The sequence below is a fragment of the Bombina bombina genome, chromosome 4, assembly GCF_027579735.1.
Source record: "Bombina bombina isolate aBomBom1 chromosome 4, aBomBom1.pri, whole genome shotgun sequence".
NCBI classification, from domain to species: Eukaryota; Metazoa; Chordata; class Amphibia; order Anura; family Bombinatoridae; genus Bombina; species Bombina bombina.
The window spans coordinates 737,912,750-737,932,712 of record NC_069502.1 but is presented as its reverse complement, the minus strand read 5'-3'; the positions used below and the strand labels follow the sequence as shown (position 1 = coordinate 737,932,712).

The 19,963-nt window shown below is 41.3% G+C and overlaps 1 protein-coding gene across 2 annotated transcripts in view; it reads right to left on the bottom strand.

Moving 5' to 3' along the window:
* Window positions 1-19,963, bottom strand: part of TFB1M (transcription factor B1, mitochondrial) — a 207,489-nt gene that overhangs the window by 116,327 nt on the left and 71,199 nt on the right. For both annotated transcript variants that reach the window (XM_053710970.1, XM_053710971.1), the window contains exon 5: window positions 4,456-4,607. In XM_053710970.1, the coding sequence (XP_053566945.1) occupies window positions 4,456-4,607 (152 nt within the window). The remainder of the gene's footprint in view (window positions 1-4,455; window positions 4,608-19,963) is intronic.

Sequence of the window (19,963 nt, the reverse complement as noted above, 5' to 3'; positions counted from 1 at the left end):
AAACATAATAAACTGAGAATATTGGAGATAGATTGACAAAATGTGCAATGTGTGGTTGAAACACATAATAGGAGCTAGAAAAAAAAAGTACATAGTTGAGACCCATATATCATAACAAAACACTTCTAGATAATTGATAGAAATCCAAGACGTAGATATGTTATTCCCTTGGCCCGCTACTTGGTCTCTGTAAGAGATATGTGTGACATAACAGAGTTTCAGTAAACTTATCATAAAAGACTATCGTAGGGGTATGGGTCCTATACCCCATAACAAGGTAAAATAAATCATAACCAGTTATAAAACTCCCAGGGACTATACGCTGTCATACAAAAGCATTCAGCCATGTTAAAAGGTTGTCAGTAGCAGAGGGTGTACTAAATTGCCAAATATGAAAATTGCAGAGCATAATCTGATTGAGCTTGTGAGAGACTTATAACAATGTGTTTCACTTTTATAAGAAATGAGCGAAAAGCATTATCAGAATGTAATCCAGAGAGAAAGTCTAGAGGATACTAAAGTAAATGAAATAAGTCCCAAACATAAAAAAGTAATATAATGTCAAAGCAAGTATATATGCGGGGCTAGTGCATATAGATTAGCCGACTCCAGTCTCTCACCAGGGTCCGGATGCGTATATGCAGATCAATTTGAAACCTTGTTTTGGTATTGTTGTGCAAAAGAACAGATGCTCTTATAACAACAATACCAACACAAGGTTTCAAATTGATCTGCATATACGCATCTGGACTGGTGTCTAAGGGGGTGGTACACCTGAAAGCTGAAATCTGCAAACACCTAGAAACCGGATGAGGAGTGATATCCCAACGGTCAGAGCAGTGGCATGTAAAGCCAGGCTGGTAAGAAACAGATGGTACGTTTATGCATTTGGGACCTTGAATGCAGTATTTCAACTGTGGACAGCTGATATTAGGCTGGTAAGCAAACGGAGCTTGTATATATGCAGGTGGGACCTTAATTGCTGCCTAACAGCTGTGGTCAGTCTGCGGACACCTAGTAGAAATTACAGGTTTGACTCATATGTGTAATTGATATGCTTGCTTGAAAGCCGTGGACATAACGTTTATTAACAGTTTCTTCTGTTTGGAGAATTTCCTTTATACAATAATCCCCAACAAGGAAACAGTATCAGAGTTTGAACTTTTACAACTGAGGCTGCCATTTTCAGCTCTTTTGGGAGTAGAACTTTGCAACTTTGTATCCATATAAATTTTAAAACTGTTTTTCAGTGTATATGATTAGGGCCGCCATCAGGGGGTGACTCCTGCCAGGGGGCCCCATGAGGCAAGAACAACTTGTTTTAAAAAAAAAAAAAATATTTTTTTTTGGCAGCCACCAGAGGGTACTACAGCAGAGTGCTATTGAGCGTGGGAAATGTTATTACAAGGAGTAAAGCATTAGCATTTGAGAGGATTTCTGAATGTGCACTAAACCACTATGCACAGTGTGAGACAGACTTGGCACTTAAGTTTGTAAAGTGTGTGCCTAAATCAGACGGCAGATCACTTTCTTTTGCAGAGGAGGTAGGACTTTTTTGGTAAATGTTTTTTATTTATTTGTGCAATTTCGGATTGTAACTTCAGTGTGGTAGTAGTTGTATGGTGAAGCCAGGGGTCCATAAAAACACTTTTTTTTTAGCAATATGCAGCAGTGTATTTATGATTATTTCAAAAATTCTGTAGAAATTCTATATTTAAAGCCATACTGAAATGTTTCCTTCTCAATACACAAATGGTAGGTGCCCTTTTGGCAGATATGTTTTTATTAATATATATATATATATATATATATATATATATATATATATATATATATATATATATATATATATATATATATTTTAATTACATTCCAGTTTACTGTCCCTTTATGCAAGGACTTTCTAGATGCAAGGAGGCATTTTATCTAAGATTTTTAAATCTGCATAAAATGTTATACTCTAAGACTAAGATTGCTTAGTGTTTGAAATGAGACTGGTTAACTTAACACTGTTCAGTTTATACTACAGCTGACTTAATTTTGAAGACCATATAGAGTACAGCATTTTCAAAATCCATAAGTACAGCTGACAGATGGGAACATTTGTACACTATATTTGAAGTGGTGCTCTTGGTTGGGGAAAATGGGGGGAAAAAAATCAAACATATGTCAACCTTTCAAAAGTACCTTTCTTCATCTAGCCTTCTACCCAGACCATTAATGTACAATTTTGAATTTACAGAATTATTTTTGTTTGCACATTTTACAAATATGATTCTTTAAAAAGTGATCCCCTAATTTCTGCAATTTTTTTTATCATGCATGTCACACACTGTTGATTTAGGGGATGCAAAGTGCAGAAATTTTACCTCATGTGAGTGTTTCTGTGGGTGTCTGTGTTTATGTCTTTGTGCTTTTGTTTGTGTCTCTATGAGTGTGTATGTATTTTTTTCTGTGGGTCTCTCTGTGAGGGTGGGTGTGTATGTCTGTGCATTTTCTGTGGATGTCTGTGAGGGTGTCTGCGTATGTCTTTGTGCTTTTCCTATGGGTGTCTCAGTGAGGGTGTGTGTATGTATATCTTTGTGTATTTTCTCTGGCTACCTCTGTGAGGGTGGGTGTGTATGTCTTTGTGTGTTTTCTGTGGATGTCTCTGTGAGGGTGTGTGTGTATGTATGTATGTTTGTCCTTTCTGTGGATGTCTCTGCGAGGGTGTGTGCGTATGTCTGTATGTTTTCTGTGGGTGTCTCTGTGAGGGTGTGTGTATGTCAGTGTATTTTCTGTGGTTGTCTCTGTGAGAGTGTGTGTATGTCTTTGTGCATTTTCTGTGGATGTCTCAGTAAAGGTTGTGTGCATGTATGTCTTTGTGTGTTTTCTGTGGTTGTCTCTCTGTGTGTGTATGTCTTTGTGTGTTTTCTGTGGGTGTCTCTGAGTGTGTGTGTGTATATGTCTTTGTGTGTTTTCTGAGGCTGTCTCTGTCAGTGTTTCCTTGGGTGTATGTGCAAGTTTGTGCTTGAGTTTGTGTGTGTCCATTGTCTGTTCCTTTTTAGGAAATTTTGACCTTACTACTGATTATTCACATCTTTCTACAGACTTTGAGACTAATGAGACCTTTCCGGTAGTCACCAATCCACCATTTAACCTTTCAATTATTGTTTAGGCAGTTCAGGGGCCTTCCTTTCAGACACTGTATGCTGTTGTCATCAGTTAGTTGGCATCTTCCTTGACAAAAAGATAATCAGAACTCCATAATTTGTTTTGTAAATCTCGTTTTTTGACTAACTGTAGTCTACCTCATTACTTGTCAGGTCAATGTAAACAAGTGCTGAGCGTCTGTGTGGGTGTCTGTGTCTGAGTGTGTTTCTGTGTTTGTGTGTTACTAACTTTACAACATTTCCAAGTTTGACTACACTTAAGAATAAAGTGCATATACGTTTTAGTCACTTGGTCAAAAATTGCACCTGTCAAAGGGGGGGGGGGGGGGCCTTGATCAATGGTTAAGTCAGAGGCCCCAACATTTTTAGTGGCGGCCCTGTATATGATCACATTTAAGATTAGCTTTTCTCAAGTGTGCAAAAATTTATATTATAATAATTAGGTGGTACGACCCTCATTAGGAATGTACAGTTGGTTTTAGTTATGTATAGACATAATTTTGATGATCTGAGGGAAGATTTCTATAAATAAATGTGACTTGTTTAAATTCAAAAAGAGTGCTGTATTCCCTTACTTTGAATGGAGGAAGGGGTACCATACCCTCCTCTAATACACGTTCTTAAGGTTTAATTAATATATATAAAAAATTATATATATATATATATATATATATATATATTCCAAAGTCAGAAAGCACTCAATGGACTTCGTCAAGTAATAAACAATCTTTATTCCAATATTCAAAAAATCAATGAGCTTTTGAATATTCAAATAAAGTCCATTGAGTGCTTTCTGACTTTGGAATATTGCATCACTTTGTTAGCACCTTGGCGATTGTACTGAGGAGGAGGAGTGCATAATTTTTTGAAATTAAATATATATATACACACACACAATTTTAAAGTTATGTCTATTTCCACTCCTCCTGCGACAGCCATCAGCCAATCACAAATGCATATACGTATATTCTGTGAATTCTTGCACAAGATCTGTAGGAGCTGGTGACTCAAAAGGTGTAATCATTAAACGACTGTGTTTAAGTAAATTTGAAATTTGTTTAAAATTGTTTAAAATTACATGCTCTGAATCACGAAAGTTTAATTTTGACTTGAGTGTCCCTTTATATGAAATGTATTCTATCCACAAATACCAAGATACCAATACAATTGTTTGCATTTAATCATTCTTCTGCTCCTAAATAATAAAAGTATTTTGTGATATAATAATTAATACTTATTCAAAAGGCCAACAACATATTTGATATTTGAATGTTAAAACAAATATTTGAACTCCTCATCATACCTCTGCTACTTCCTTCTGAAAAGTCAGAGTCATCTGAGTTCTGCCATACGTAAAAGGGCCATTCTTGTTTGCAACCTGCTCCAGCCACTTGATTATCAGTGGAGTAGAAACATTAAAAGGCAGATTTCCAATGATGTGCACATTAGGTGGATCTGAAAATTCAAAATTGCTCAATGTTACAAATTATCCAAAACCTAAAATAATAAAATATAGTTCTTTTTGTTTCACAAGAACAAAGAATATGCAAGTAATGCAATATATAATGCTTCAAATAATCAGAAAGGTTCTACATGTAACCAACATATATTTTATCAGATTTCAAAGATTACTTATATTAAATGGAGGGGGAAGCATTTACTGATGACATTTCTATTATGACATTTAAAACAAAAGGAAAAGTCAATTTTACCTCAAATGAATGTTTGTTCTTGAAAACAGAGAAGAATGTCAGTTACTTCCCACTCAAATTGCAGTAAAAAAAAGTGGTGGTATTACGCGAAAAGAAAAATAGGTAGAGTCTTGAAAATAATGATGTTTTATAAAGTTATCTTACAAACTACTGTGACTTAAAAAATAGACTGTGGTCATATTAGAGAATTAAATATGCAAATTAGATATACAACATCATAAACTTATTAGAATAAACTCATAAGTATAAACTAATTAGAATAAACTCTTAAGAAGTGTATCATTGTGCTGGTGCACACTGGCACTTCTTCCATGAATAAGAAACATAATATTTTTTATATGTGACAAAAAAAACTACTTTTAATTACCTTAAATGACCTTTAATAACATTTAATTTTTTAGATAAACTAGGAAGAAACATAATTTATGCTTACCTGATAAATTCCTTTCTTCTGTTGTGTGATCAGTCCACGGGTCATCATTACTTCTGGGATATAACTCCTCCCCAACAGGAAATGCAAGAGGATTCACCCAGCAGAGCTGCATATAGCTCCTCCCCTCTACGTCACTCCCAGTCATTCGACCAAGAATCAACGAGAAAGGAGAAACCAAGGGTGAAGTGGTGACTGGAGTATAATTTAAAAAATATCTACCTGCCTTAAAAAACAGGGCGGGCCGTGGACTGATCACACAACAGAAGAAAGGAATTTATCAGGTAAGCATAAATTATGTTTTCTTCTGTTATGTGTGATCAGTCCACGGGTCATCATTACTTCTGGGATACCAATACCAAAGCAAAAGTACACGGATGACGGGAGGGATAGGCAGGCTCATTATACAGAAGGAACCACTGCCTGAAGAACCTTTCTCCCAAAAATAGCCTCCGAAGAAGCAAAAGTGTCAAATTTGTAAAATTTGGAAAAAGTATGAAGCGAAGACCAAGTTGCAGCCTTGCAAATCTGTTCAACAGAGGCCTCATTCTTAAAGGCCCAAGTGGAAGCCACAGCTCTAGTAGAATGAGCTGTAATTCTTTCAGGAGGCTGCTGTCCAGCAGTCTCATAGGCTAAACGAATTATGCTACGAAGCCAGAAGGAGAGAGAGGTAGCCGAAGCCTTATGACCTCTCCTCTGACCAGAGTACACGACAAACAGGGAAGACGTTTGTCGAAAATCCTTAGTTGCCTGCAAGTAGAACTTGAGGGCACGAACTACATCTAGATTGTGTAGAAGACGTTCCTTCTTTGAAGAAGGATTCGGGCACAGAGAAGGAACCACGATCTCTTGATTGATGTTCCTGTTAGTGACTACCTTAGGTAAGAACCCAGGTTTAGTACGCAGAACTACCTTATCTGAATGAAAAATCAAATAAGGAGAATCACAATGTAAAGCTGATAACTCAGAGACTCTCCGAGCCGAAGAAATAGCCATTAAAAATAACACTTTCCAAGATAACAACTTTATATCAATGGAATGAAGGGGTTCAAACGGAACTCCTTGTAGAACGTTAAGAACAAGATTTAAACTCCATGGCGGAGCAACAGTTTTAAACACAGGCTTGATTCTAGCTAAAGCCTGACAAAAGGCCTGGACGTCTGGATTTTCTGATAGACGCCTGTGCAACAAGATGGACAGAGCTGAGATCTGTCCCTTTAATGAACTAGCCGATAAACCCTTTTCTAAACCTTCTTGTAGAAAGGACAATATCCTAGGAATCCTAACCTTACTCCAGGAGTAACCTTTGGATTCGCACCAGTATAGGTATTTACGCCATATCTTATGGTAAATTCTTCTGGTAACAGGCTTCCTAGCCTGTATCAGGGTATCAATAACCGACTCAGAAAAACCACGTTTTGATAAAATCAAGCGTTCAATTTCCAAGCAGTCAGCTTCAGAGAAGTTAGATTTTGATGTTTGAATGGACCCTGTATCAGAAGGTCCTGTCTTAGAGGTAGAGACCAAGGCGGACAGGATGACATGTCCACTAGATCTGCATACCAAGTCCTGCGTGGCCACGCAGGCGCTATTAGAATCACTGATGCTCTCTCCTGTTTGATTTTGGCAATCAATCGAGGAAGCAGCGGGAAGGGTGGAAACACATAAGCCATCCCGAAGTTCCAAGGTGCTGTCAAAGCATCTATCAGAACCGCTCCCGGATCCCTGGATCTGGACCCGTAGCGAGGAAGTTTGGCGTTCTGGCGAGACGCCATGAGATCTATCTCTGGTTTGCCCCAACGTCGAAGTATTTGGGCAAAGACCTCCGGATGAAGTTCCCACTCCCCCGGATGAAAAGTCTGGCGACTCAAGAAATCCGCCTCCCAGTTCTCCACTCCCGGGATGTGGATTGCTGACAGGTGGCAAGAGTGAGACTCTGCCCAGCGAATTATCTTTGATACTTCCATCATTGCTAGGGAGCTTCTTGTCCCTCCTTGATGGTTGATGTAAGCTACAGTCGTGATGTTGTCCGACTGAAACCTGATGAACCCCCGAGTTCTTAACTGGGGCCAAGCCAGAAGGGCATTGAGAACTGCTCTCAATTCCAGAATGTTTATTGGTAGGAGACTTTCCTCCTGATTCCATTGTCCCTGAGCCTTCAGAGAATTCCAGACAGCGCCCCAACCTAGTAGGCTGGCGTCTGTTGTTACAATTGTCCAGTCCGGCCTGCTGAATGGCATCCCCCTGGACAGATGTGGCCGAGAAAGCCACCATAGAAGAGAGTTTCTGGTCTCTTGATCCAGATTCAGAGTAGGGGACAAGTCTGAGTAATCCCCATTCCACTGACTCAGCATGCACAATTGCAGCGGTCTGAGATGTAGACGTGCAAAGGGTACTATGTCCATTGCTGCTACCATTAAGCCGATCACCTCCATGCATTGAGCTACTGAGGGGAGTTGAATGGAATGAAGGACACGGCATGCATTTAGAAGCTTTGTTAATCTGTCTTCTGTCAGATAAATCTTCATTTCTACAGAATCTATCAGAGTCCCCAAGAATGGAACTCTTGTGAGAGGAAAGAGAGAACTCTTCTTTTCGTTCACTTTCCATCCATGCGACCTTAGAAATGCCAGAACTAACTCTGTATGAGACTTGGCAGTTTGAAAGCTTGAAGCTTGTATCAGAATGTCGTCTAGGTACGGAGCTACCGAAATTCCTCGCGGTCTTAGTACCGCCAGAAGGGCACCCAGAACCTTTGTGAAGATTCTTGGAGCCGTAGCCAATCCGAATGGAAGAGCTACAAACTGGTAATGCCTGTCTAAGAAGGCAAACCTTAGATACCGGTAATGATCTTTGTGAATCGGTATGTGAAGGTAAGCATCCTTTAAATCCACTGTAGTCATGTACTGACCCTTTTGGATCATGGGTAAGATTGTCCGAATAGTTTCCATTTTGAACGATGGAACTCTTAGGAATTTGTTTAGGATCTTTAAATCCAAGATTGGCCTGAAAGTTCCCTCTTTTTTGGGAACCACAAACAGGTTTGAGTAAAACCCTTGTCCTTGTTCCGACCGCGGAACCGGATGGATCACTCCCATTAATAACAGATCTTGTACACAGCGTAGAAACGCTTCTTTCTTTATCTGGTTTGTTGACAACCTTGACAGATGAAATCTCCCTCTTGGGGGAGAGAATTTGAAGTCTAGAAGGTATCCCTGAGATATGATCTCTAACGCCCAGGGATCCTGAACATCTCTTGCCCAAGCCTGGGCGAAGAGAGAGAGTCTGCCCCCCACTAGATCCGGTCCCGGATCGGGGGCCCTCGATTCATGTTGTCTTAGGGGCAGCAGCAGGTTTCCTGGCCTGCTTGCCCTTGTTCCAGGACTGGTTAGGTTTCCAGCCTTGTCTGTAACGAGCAACGGCTCCTTCCTGTTTTGGAGCAGTGGAAGTTGGTGCTGCTCCTGCTTTGAAATTCCGAAAGGGACGAAAATTAGACTGTCTAGTCTTAGTTTTGGCTTTGTCTTGAGGCAGGGCGTGGCCCTTACCTCCTGTAATGTCAGCGATAATTTCTTTCAAACCGGGCCCAAATAAAGTTTGCCCTTTGAAAGGTATATTAAGTAATTTGGACTTAGAAGTTACATCAGCTGACCAGGATTTTAGCCACAGCGCCCTACGTGCCTGAATGGCGAATCCTGAGTTCTTAGCCGTAAGTTTGGTTAAATGTACTACGGCCTCCGAAATGAATGAATTAGCTAGTTTAAGGACTCTAAGCCTGTCCGTAATGTCGTCCAGCGTAGCTGAACTAAGGTTCTCTTCCAGAGACTCCATCCAAAATGCTGCCGCAGCCGTAATCGGCGCGATGCATGCAAGGGGTTGCAATATAAAACCTTGTTGAACAAACATTTTCTTAAGGTAACCCTCTAATTTTTTATCCATTGGATCTGAAAAAGCACAGCTATCCTCCACCGGGATAGTGGTACGCTTAGCTAAAGTAGAAACTGCTCCCTCCACCTTAGGGACCGTTTGCCATAAGTCCCGTGTGGTGGCGTCTATTGGAAACATCTTTCTAAATATTGGAGGGGGTGAGAACGGCACACCGGGTCTATCCCACTCCTTAGTAACAATTTCAGTTAGTCTCTTAGGTATAGGAAAAACGTCAGTACTCGCCGGTACCGCAAAGTATTTATCCAACCTACACAATTTCTCTGGTATTGCAACAGTGTTACAATCATTAAGAGCCGCTAAAACCTCCCCTAGTAATACACGGAGGTTCTCCAATTTAAATTTAAAATTTGAAATATCTGAATCCAATCTGTTTGGATCAGAACCGTCACCCACAGAATGAAGCTCTCCGTCCTCATGCTCTGCAAGCTGTGACGCAGTATCCGACATGGCTCTAGTATTATCAGCGCACTCTGTTCTCACCCCAGAGTGATCACGCTTGCCCCTTAGTTCTGGTAATTTAGCCAAAACTTCAGTCATAACAGTAGCCATATCTTGTAATGTTATCTGTAATGGCCGCCCAGATGTACTAGGCGTCACAATATCACGCACCTCCCGGGCGGGAGATGCAGGTACTGACACGTGAGGCGAGTTAGTCGGCATAACTCTCCCCTCGCTGTTTGGTGAAATTTGTTCAATTTGTACAGATTGGCTTTTATTTAAAGTAGCATCAATACAGTTAGTACATAAATTTCTATTGGGCTCCACCTTGGCATTGGAACAAATGACACAGGTATCTTCCTCTGAATCAGACATGTTTAACACACTAGCAAATAAACTTGCAACTTGGTTACAATCTTATTTAACAAAAACGTACTGTGCCTCAAAGAAGCACTAAACGATTAAATGACAGTTGAAATAATGAACTGAAAAAACTGTTATAGCATCAATCCTTGAAAACAACACAACTTTTAGCAAAGGTTTGTTCCCATTAGTAAAGTAACAATAATTAAATTTGAAACGTAAAAATTACAGAGCAACGTTTTTAATCACAGTCAATATATAAGTCTCACAGCTCTGCTGAGAGAATCTACCTCCCTTCAAAGAAGTTTGAAGACCCCTGAGTTCTGTTAGATATGAACCGGATCATGCAGGAAATACAAGAGTAACTGACTGGAAATTTTTGATGCGTAGCAAAGAGCGCCAAAAACGGCCCCTCCCCCTCACACACAGCAGTGAGAGAGAAACGAAACTGTCACAATTAAAACAAGCAGCTGCCAAGTGGAAAAATAATGCCCAAACATTTATTCACTCAGTACCTCAGAAAATGCAAACGATTCTACATTCCAGCAAACACGTTTAACATAATAAATACCTATTAAAAGGTTTAATGTACTTTTTACAGAGTAATTCCAGTGAAGTACCATCCCCAGAATACTGAAGTGTAGAGTATACATACATGTTATTATAACGGTATGGCAGGATTTTCTCATCAATTCCATTCAGAAAATAAAAACTGCTACATACCTCAATGCAGATTCATCTGCCCGCTGTCCCCTGATCTGAAGCTTTTACCTCCCTCAGATGGCCGAGAAACAGCAATATGATCTTAACTACTCCGGTTAAAATCATAGTAAAAAACTCTGGTAGATTCTTCTTCAAACTCTGCCAGAGAGGCAATAACACGCTCCGGTGCTATTGTAAAATAACAAACTTTTGATTGAAGTTATAAAAACTAAGTATAATCACCATAGTCCTCTCACACATCCTATCTAGTCGTTGGGTGCAAGAGAATGACTGGGAGTGACGTAGAGGGGAGGAGCTATATGCAGCTCTGCTGGGTGAATCCTCTTGCATTTCCTGTTGGGGAGGAGTTATATCCCAGAAGTAATGATGACCCGTGGACTGATCACACATAACAGAAGAAAATTGTGTTTTTTTTATAAATAAGCAGATAAAATACAAAATCTTACTCACGCAAATGAGGTATAACTTAATATTAATAATATTAATGGGACACAAAACTATCAGCAAACTACATGTAGCAACAACGTTTTAGCTTCACTGCACCATTATTATGCTAAACAATTGAGTATGTATTCAAGCAAATGCTCTAAACTTAAAAGCAGGAGTGGGGTGACAAATAAACAAAAAAAGCAACAGTTATTCTATTCTAGAAAGTATGTAAGCTACATTCCAGAACTTGAGTGCAACACTGTCCAGAAATATCTCAAAACTTATGATGTTTAATAGAAATAATGCTACATAAATATTAGGATACACGTCAACTAAATTGTTATCAATGGTTTATTTAAAATAATTACACATATCTATCCTTGGAGGTACAGTTGGGTACACATTCACAGTTCTTTAAATAATTCTTTCCCATTTATATCAGAATCAGAAGAATCAGGTAGTGTAGGTAGCTTTTGCAAGTCCTTACAACACTATGAAAGGTCTTCATCAGACTCTCCTTGTAAAGATGAGATAACATAGGGAAAACCAATATTGTTGAAATAAATTTATTACCCCAAAAACCAAGGCTCAGCAATTGCATGAATCAAGTGAACAATAAATAATATTAAAATATTCAATTATAAATTTGTCTCCAGGTTTAGCAATGGTTTCATCTGGGCACTCATAATCAAACTATCTTTTGGTCTTGTAGATCCTATTTATTTTAAATTCTCATGTAATGTCAATTTTCACAGCTATTTCACTGGCAGTAACTACAGCAGAAACCATTCCTCCATACAGAATCTCTCCAGATCCTTTGCATGTTAAGGTAGACACTGGTGGACTCTCCTCTTCAGTTCACCCCACATGTTTTCTATGGGTTTCAAGTTAGGGGATGTAGGTTTTGTATTATTGTCCTGCTGGAATATCCAACCACGGCCCATTCTAAACTTTATGGCAGAGGCAGTCAGGTGTTTTTTTAATATCTGTTGATATTTGATAGAGTCCATGATGCCATGTATCCTAACAAAATGTCCAGGTCCTCTGGCAGAAAAACAGCCCCAAAACATTAAAGAATCACCACCATATTTAACCGTGGGCATGAGGTACTTTTCCATATGGCTACCTCTCAGTGTGCGCCAAAACCACCTCTGGTGTTTATTGCCAAAACTCTATTTTGGTTTCCTCGGACCATAGAACCTGATCCCATTTGAAGTTCCAGTAGTGTTTGGCAAACTAAAAATGCTTGCATTTGTTTCTGGATGAGAGTAGAGGCTTTTTTCTTGAAACCCTTCCAAACAACTTGTGGTGATGTAGGCGACGCTGGATTGTAGTTTTGGAGACTTTCTGACCCCAAGACGAAAACATAAGTTATGCTTTCCTGATCATTTCATTTCCATCGTGGGGAGGAGAGTCCACTGCTTTATTCATCACTTGTGGGAATTAAGAACCTGGCCACCAAGAGGAGGCAAAGACACCCCAGCCAAAGGCTTAAATAATTCCCCCACTTCCTTCATCCCCCAGTCATTCTGCCAAGGGAACAAGGAACAGTAGGAAAAATATCAGGGTGAAAAAAGGTGCCAGAAGAACAAAAAACATGATGGAAATGAAATTATCAGGTAAGCATAATTTATGTTTTCCATCTAAAGGGGAGAAGAGTCCACTGCTTTATTCATCACTTGTGGGAACAAATACCCAAGCTCTAGAGGACAATGAATTAAGAAAAAGGGAGGGTAAAGGAGGAGGACCCTATATTGAGGGTACCACAGCTTTCAGAACCTTTCTCCCAAAAGCTGCTTCTGCCGAGGAAAAAACGTAAAATTTGTTAAATTTTGCAAAAGTATGTAAGGATGACCAGGTGGCCGCCTTACAAATCTGCTCCATAGAAGCCTCATTCTTAAAGGCCCAAGAAGAGGCCACAGCTCTAGTCTAGTGAGCCGTAATCCTCTGAGGAGGCTTGTGTCCCGCTGTCTCGTAAGCCAGACAGATCATACTCCTCAACCAAAAAGATAGAGAGGTTGCAGAGGCCCTCTGTCCCCTGCGCCTTCCAGAGTACACAACAAATAAAGACAACGTCTGTCTGAACTCCTTCGTGGCTTGAAGATAAAATTTCAAGGCCCGAACCACATCCAGATTATGAAGTAACCTCTCCTTTGAAGAGGAATGTTTAGGACACAAGGAAGGAACCACTATTTCCTGGTTAATGTTACGACTCAACACTACCTTGAGAAGAAATCCCAAACCAGTTTGCAGAACGGCATTGTCAGCATGAAAAACTAAGTAAGGAGGCTCAAATTGTAAGGCTGCCAACTCAGAGACTCTGCCTGCCCATGCAATAGCCAATAACAACAGGACCTTCCATGAGATATTTTTAATGTCCAGGGCATGCATAGGCTCCAACAGAGCCCTCTGCAAAACCTTAAGCACCAAGTTTAAGCTCCAGGGAGGAGCCGGATTCCTGAAGGCAGATCCTTGTGACAAGGTTACTTCTACGGCGGATATGACAACATGGCCACTAGATCCGCAAACCATGTCCTCTGCGGTCACGACGGAGCAATCAGAATAGCCAAAGCTTGCTCCTGCTTGATGCGGGCAACTACTCGAGGTAGAAAAGGCAACAGTGGAAATATGTACATTAGGTTGAGGTCCCAGGGTACCGCCAAGGCATCTCAGTTCCGCCTGGGGATCCCTGGATCACTACCCATATCTGGGTAGCTTGCAATTGAGTCTGGACACCATGAGATCTATTTCCGGCATCCCCCATCTGCTGCAGATCCCTGCAAACATCTCGGGGTGGAGAGACCATTCCACTGGATGAAACATCTGTCTGCTCAGAAAATCCGCTTCCCAGTTGTCCACACCCGGAATGTGGATCGCTGAGAGCGAACAATTGTGAGTCTCTGCCCATTCCAGAATCCAAGATACTTCCGAGATACTTCCCTCATTGCTAGGGAGCTTCTTGTCCCCCCTGGTGGTTTATGTAAGCCACCGAGGTGATGTTGTCCGATCAGAGTGTTGAATATTGCTTGAAGTTCCAGAATATTTATAGGTAGACTCGATTCCTCTCGAGTCCATCTTCCTTGTGCCTTTCAGCCACCTCAAACGGCTCCCAATTCTGATAGACTCACATCCGTGGTTACAACCTCCCAGGAAGGTCTCAGGAAGGAAGTCCCCTGAGACAACTGGCACCAAGACAAGGACTCCCTCACCGGTCTGTCAAGAGATATCTGTTGGGACAATGATCGTCGTTCCATCGTCTAAACATGCACAGCTGAAGAGGTCTGAGATGGAACCTGGCGAAGGGGATGACATATATGCTGGATACCATGAGCCTGATTACCTCCATACACGTGGCCATAGATGCCTTGGAGGATGTCTGCAGGGCTAGACAGCTGTACGCAAGCTTGCAACGACTCTGGTCTGTCAGAAATATCTTCATTGCAGAAGAATCTAGTATCGTACCCAGGAACTCCTCCCTGTTGCTGGGGACCAATTAACTCTTTCCTTTGTTTATCTTCCACCCGTGAGACCGAAGTAGAAGAGCTCTCGAATGATCCTCCGCCAGACTGTACGATGGAGCCTAGATCAGGATATCGTCCCGATACGGAGCCACTGCGATCCCTCTGGCTCTCGCTACTGCAAGAAGATTTTCCAGAACCTTTATAAAGACTCTTGGGGCCATCGCCAGACCAAACAGAAGGGCCACAAACTGGAAGTGCTGGTCCAGGAAGGCGAACCTTAGAAATTTGAAGTGATCCTTGTGGATCGGAACATGAATGTAAGCGTCCTTCAGGTCTATAGTAATCATGAATTGCCCCCTCTTGAACCAGGGGCAAAATTGACCTGATCGTCTCCATCTTGAACGATGGGACTGACAAAAACTTGTTTAGGGCCTTTAGGTCCAGAATTGGATGAAACGTGCCCTCCTTCTTTGGGACCACGAAAAAGTTTGAATAATACCCCAGACCTCTTTCTACCCAGAGAGATAAGAGATCCCTCACACATCCCAGGAAGGCGTCTCTCTCTTTTCTAGTCTTGAAGAGATGTTTGACAGGGGGAACCTGCCTCTGGGCGGATACAATTTGAAAAATATCCTGTACCCCTGGGCGACGTCCTCCAGGACCTAAGGGTCTGTAACGTCTCCTCTCCAGGCCCCCCACAAAAAGAGATAGTCTGCCCCCTACCTGGTCCAAGGACGGGTCGGGGGCCACCCCTTCATGCCGACTTTGACTCGCGGGCTTCTTGTTCTGCTTGGACTTGTTCCAAGAGTTTGCTGGCTTTCAAGTTCCCTTGGATTGCTCAGATTTTGCGGAAGGCTGCTGGCGCTGAGACTTGTCAGCACGAAAGGGACGCAAAGTGTATCCCTTAGGTTTGGCTTTCTTATCCTGAGGTAAGAAGGCACCCTTGCCCCCCATGACTGTAAATCTGATAGAATCCAGGACAAACAAAAACTTCCCCTTGAATGGTAGGAAAAGCAAGCGAGACTTAGACGTGATGTCAGCAGACCATGATTTTAGCCACAGAAACCTGTGAGTTAAAACAGAAAACCCTGACGTCTTAGCATTCAGGCGAATAATCTGCATGTTAGCATCACAAATTAACTAATGCTCTACCCTTAAAGCCTTGATTCGATCCAAAATCTCATCAAGGGGGGTCTCATCCTTGACCACTGCTTATAGTGCATCACACCAATAGGTAGCCGCACCAGCCACCGCAGAGACTGCCGCCGCCGGTTATAAAACGAGCCCCGTCAGTTGGAACATATTCTGCAACATGGACTCCATCTTTTTATCCATAGGTTCCTTTAAAGAGGAGCTATCCTGAAGCGGAATGGTCGTTCTCTTAGCGAGCGTGGAGATAGCACCATTCACCTTAGGGACAGTTTACCACAGTTCAAGCTGCGCGTCCAGAACGTGGAAAAGCTTCTTAAAAGAAGACGAGGGAGAAAATGGCGAACCCAGTTTCTCCCATTCATTCTTAATACTGTTCGCCATTTTGATAGGAACCAGGAGGCCTTGGGGCCCTACCCTGTCCTCATAAACCCTATTCAGTTTAGGGATCGAAGGTTCCTCGGGGAGTTTTGGTTCTGGAACCTCCAGCATAGCAAGCACTTCCTTCAGAAGGAAAAGCAAATGCTCCATCTTAAATTTGAAATCTGGTTCCTCTGCGGACGGAGGCCTAGAAGTAGCCGATTCCGACCCAGAAGCGACCTCCTCCAATAAGTCGGAGTTGTCCTCCTCAGCGGATAAGCTATCCAAAATATACAGCGGAGTCGAAGACCCCTGAGACGAATAGCAGTGCCGTACCTTCCGCTTGCGCTTAGTAGGATGAGGCATCGCATTTATGGCCGCAGAAACCGCTGTCTGCAACTGATCAGCGAAGTCTGGAGGCCAAAGGGCCCCTCCCGCGGGAGAATTAGTAGTGCCCTGAGGAAATGCTTGTGTAATCGGAGATGCTTGTAGGGAACGCACCTCACAGGATGGAGAACCCTCAGTGGTAGACGGCTCAGTCGTACTAAATACTTTATTACTACTTAAAAAAAGAATATTGTCATTACATGTGGAACAGAGCTGTAACGGCGGTTCCACCGGAACCTCCTCACAGTATACACAGTTAGTAGGTTTAGATAAAGAAGTATCTAAAGGAGTATCCTCCAACATATCAGAGTCCTCCATAGCTTGCACCTTTATTACGGACTTGATTATTGATTAAATGGCACCTTTATATCCCAATTGCCGGGGCACTAACCACCTCCTATGACCCGGACTACAAGAAACAGCTTTCGTCTCCTCCGAACACAGGTCGAGAAAGAGGAAGTTACTGAGGCCACACCCGGTCACATGGAGTGCCATGCAGGACCGCCCCCGCACTGAGTGAGAGATGCGCCAAAAAAGCCTGCCACAATCTCTCTCTAACTGTTCCACACTGACAGAGCCTCATCTCACACAAGTGCAGCAAAAAACACAATAAACATTTTTATGTACATTAAAATCCCCCCTGTTCAATAACCCCCTTCCGAGGGTATTACCCTAGATTCTATACAGATAAAAGAGTTACACTGTGACCCTGTCTTCTTACGTTATCACATATATAATGAAACGATCTAACCAGAATCAACGCAGTGGAACAGGAACACGGCCCTTCAAGTGTGACAGGTTAGTAGTGTTGCTCCTGACATGGACTTGATGAGTTTCGCTGCCGGCTTTTATTCTCTCAACGTTGATTGCTTAAGGACCTGTTAATATGAGTCGAGATGGTTTCGCAGAAGAACTCTCCCGGCATCTCCGGACTCTAACTTTCACCCATGCTCTCACTGAGAGGCTGACAGGACTACTTAAAACTCCAGTCCCATTGCGAAGAGTACTACGCTCCATAAGAAACTACTCAGAATCTTCCAACACTTCTCTGCCAACCTCCTGTGACGAAAGGCAAAGAATGACTGGGGGGGTGAGGTAAGTGGGGGAGGTATTTAAGCCTTTGGCTGGGGTGTCTTCGCCTCCTCCTGGGGGCCAGGTTTTTAATTCCCACAAGTGATGAATGAAGCAGTGCACTCTCCTCCCCTTTAGATGGAAATTAACTTCTGCAATTCTCCAGCTGTGATCCTTAGATATATTTTGGCCACTCAAACCTCCCAGAGCATTGAGACAATATAGACACACAATCCTATTCCAGGTTGATTTATAACATTTCTAGTTGACTGGAACTTCTTAATTATTGCCCTGATGGTGGAAATTAGCATTTTCAATGCTTTTGCTATTTTCTTATAGCCACTTCCCATTTTGTCAAGCTCAACAACCTTTTGTGATGAATCACTAAGGGAATATGGCCTATGTGTTACCTCATATTTATACCCCTGTGAAACAGGAAGTCATGGTTGAACAATTTCCTGTTCATAGTCAACCAAGTGTACTAAAAAATGTAAAATATCATTGGGAATATACTTAAAAACATAATTTATGTAAGAACTTCATTTCTTTCATATTGGCAAGAGTCCATGAGCTAGTGACGTATGGGATATACATTCCTACCAGGAGGGGCAAAGTTTCCCAAACCTCAAAATGCCTATAAATATACCCCTCACCACACCCACAATTCAGTTTAACGAATAGCCAAGAAGTGGGGTGATAAGAAAGGAGCAAAAGCATCAAACAAGGAATTGGAATAATTGTGCTTTATACAAAAAAATCATAACCACCACAAAAAGGGTGGGCCTCATGGACTCTTGCCAATATGAAAGAAATTAATTTATCAGGTAAGTTCTTACATAAATTACGTTTTCTTTCATGTAATTGGCAAGAGTCCATGAGCTAGTGACGTATGGGATAGCAGATACCCAAGATGTGGAACTTCCACGCAAGAGTCACTAGAGAGGGAGAGATAAAATAAAGACAGCCAATTCCACTGAAAAAATAATCCACAACCCAAATCAAAAAGTTTTAATCTTATAATGAAAAAAACTGAAATTATAAGAAGAATCAAACTGAAACAGCTGCCTGAAGTACTTTTCAACCAAAAACTGCTTCAGAAGAAGAAAAAACATAAAAATGGTAGAATTTAGTAAAAGTATGCAAAGAAGACCAAGTTGCTGCTTTGCAAATCTGATCAACAGAAGCTTCATTCTTAAGCCCAGGAAGTAGAAACTGACCTAGTAGAATGAGCCGTAATCCTTTGAGGCGGGGATTTACCCGACTCCACATAAGCATGATGAATCAAAGACTTTAACCAAGATGCCAAAGAAATGGCAGAAGCCTTCTGACCTTTCCTAGAACCAAAAAAGACAACAAATAGACTAGAAGTCTTCCTGAAATCTTTAGTAGCTTCAACATTATATTTCAAAGCTCTAACTACATCCAAAGAATGTAGAGATCTCTCCAGAGTATTCTTAGGATTAGGACACAAAGAAGGGACAACAATTTCTCTACTAATGTTGTTAGAATTCACAACTTTAGGTAAAAAATTAAATGAAGTCCGCAACACTGCCTTATCCTGATGAAAAATCAGAAAAGGAGATTCACAAGAAAGAGCAGATAACTCAGAAACTCGTCTAGCAGAAGAGATGGCCAAAAGGAATAAAACTTTCCAAGAAAGTAATTTAATATCCAGAGAATGCATAGGTTCAAATGGAGGAGCCTGTAAAGCCCTCAGAACCAAATTAAGACTCCAAGGAGGAGAAATTGACTTAATGACAGGCTTAATACGAACCAAAGCCTGTACAAAACAATGAATATCAGGATGATTAGCAATCTTTCTGTGAAAAAGTACAGAAAGAGCAGAGATTTGTCCTTTCAAGGAACTTGCGGACAAACCTTTTTCTAAACCATCCTGAAGAAACTGTAAAATTCTAGGGATTCTAAAAGAATGCCAAGAGAATTTATGTGAAGAACACCAAGAAATGTAAGTCTTCCAGACTCGGTAATAGATCTTTCTAGACACAGATTTACGAGCCTGTAACATAGTATTAATCACTGAATCAGAGAAACCTCTATGACTAAGTATTAAGCATTCAATCTCCATACCTTCAAATTTAATGATTTGAGATCCTGATGGAAAAATGGGCCTTGAGATAGAAGGTCTGGCCTTAACGGAAGTGTCCAAGGTTGGCAACTGGCCATCCGAACGAGATCCGCATACCAAAACCTGTGTGGCCATGCTGGAGCCACCAGCAGTACAAACGAATGCTCCATTAGGATTTTTGAAATCACTTTTGGAAGAAGAACTAGAGGCGGAAAGATATAAGCAGGTTGATAATTCCAAGGAAGTGACAACGCGTC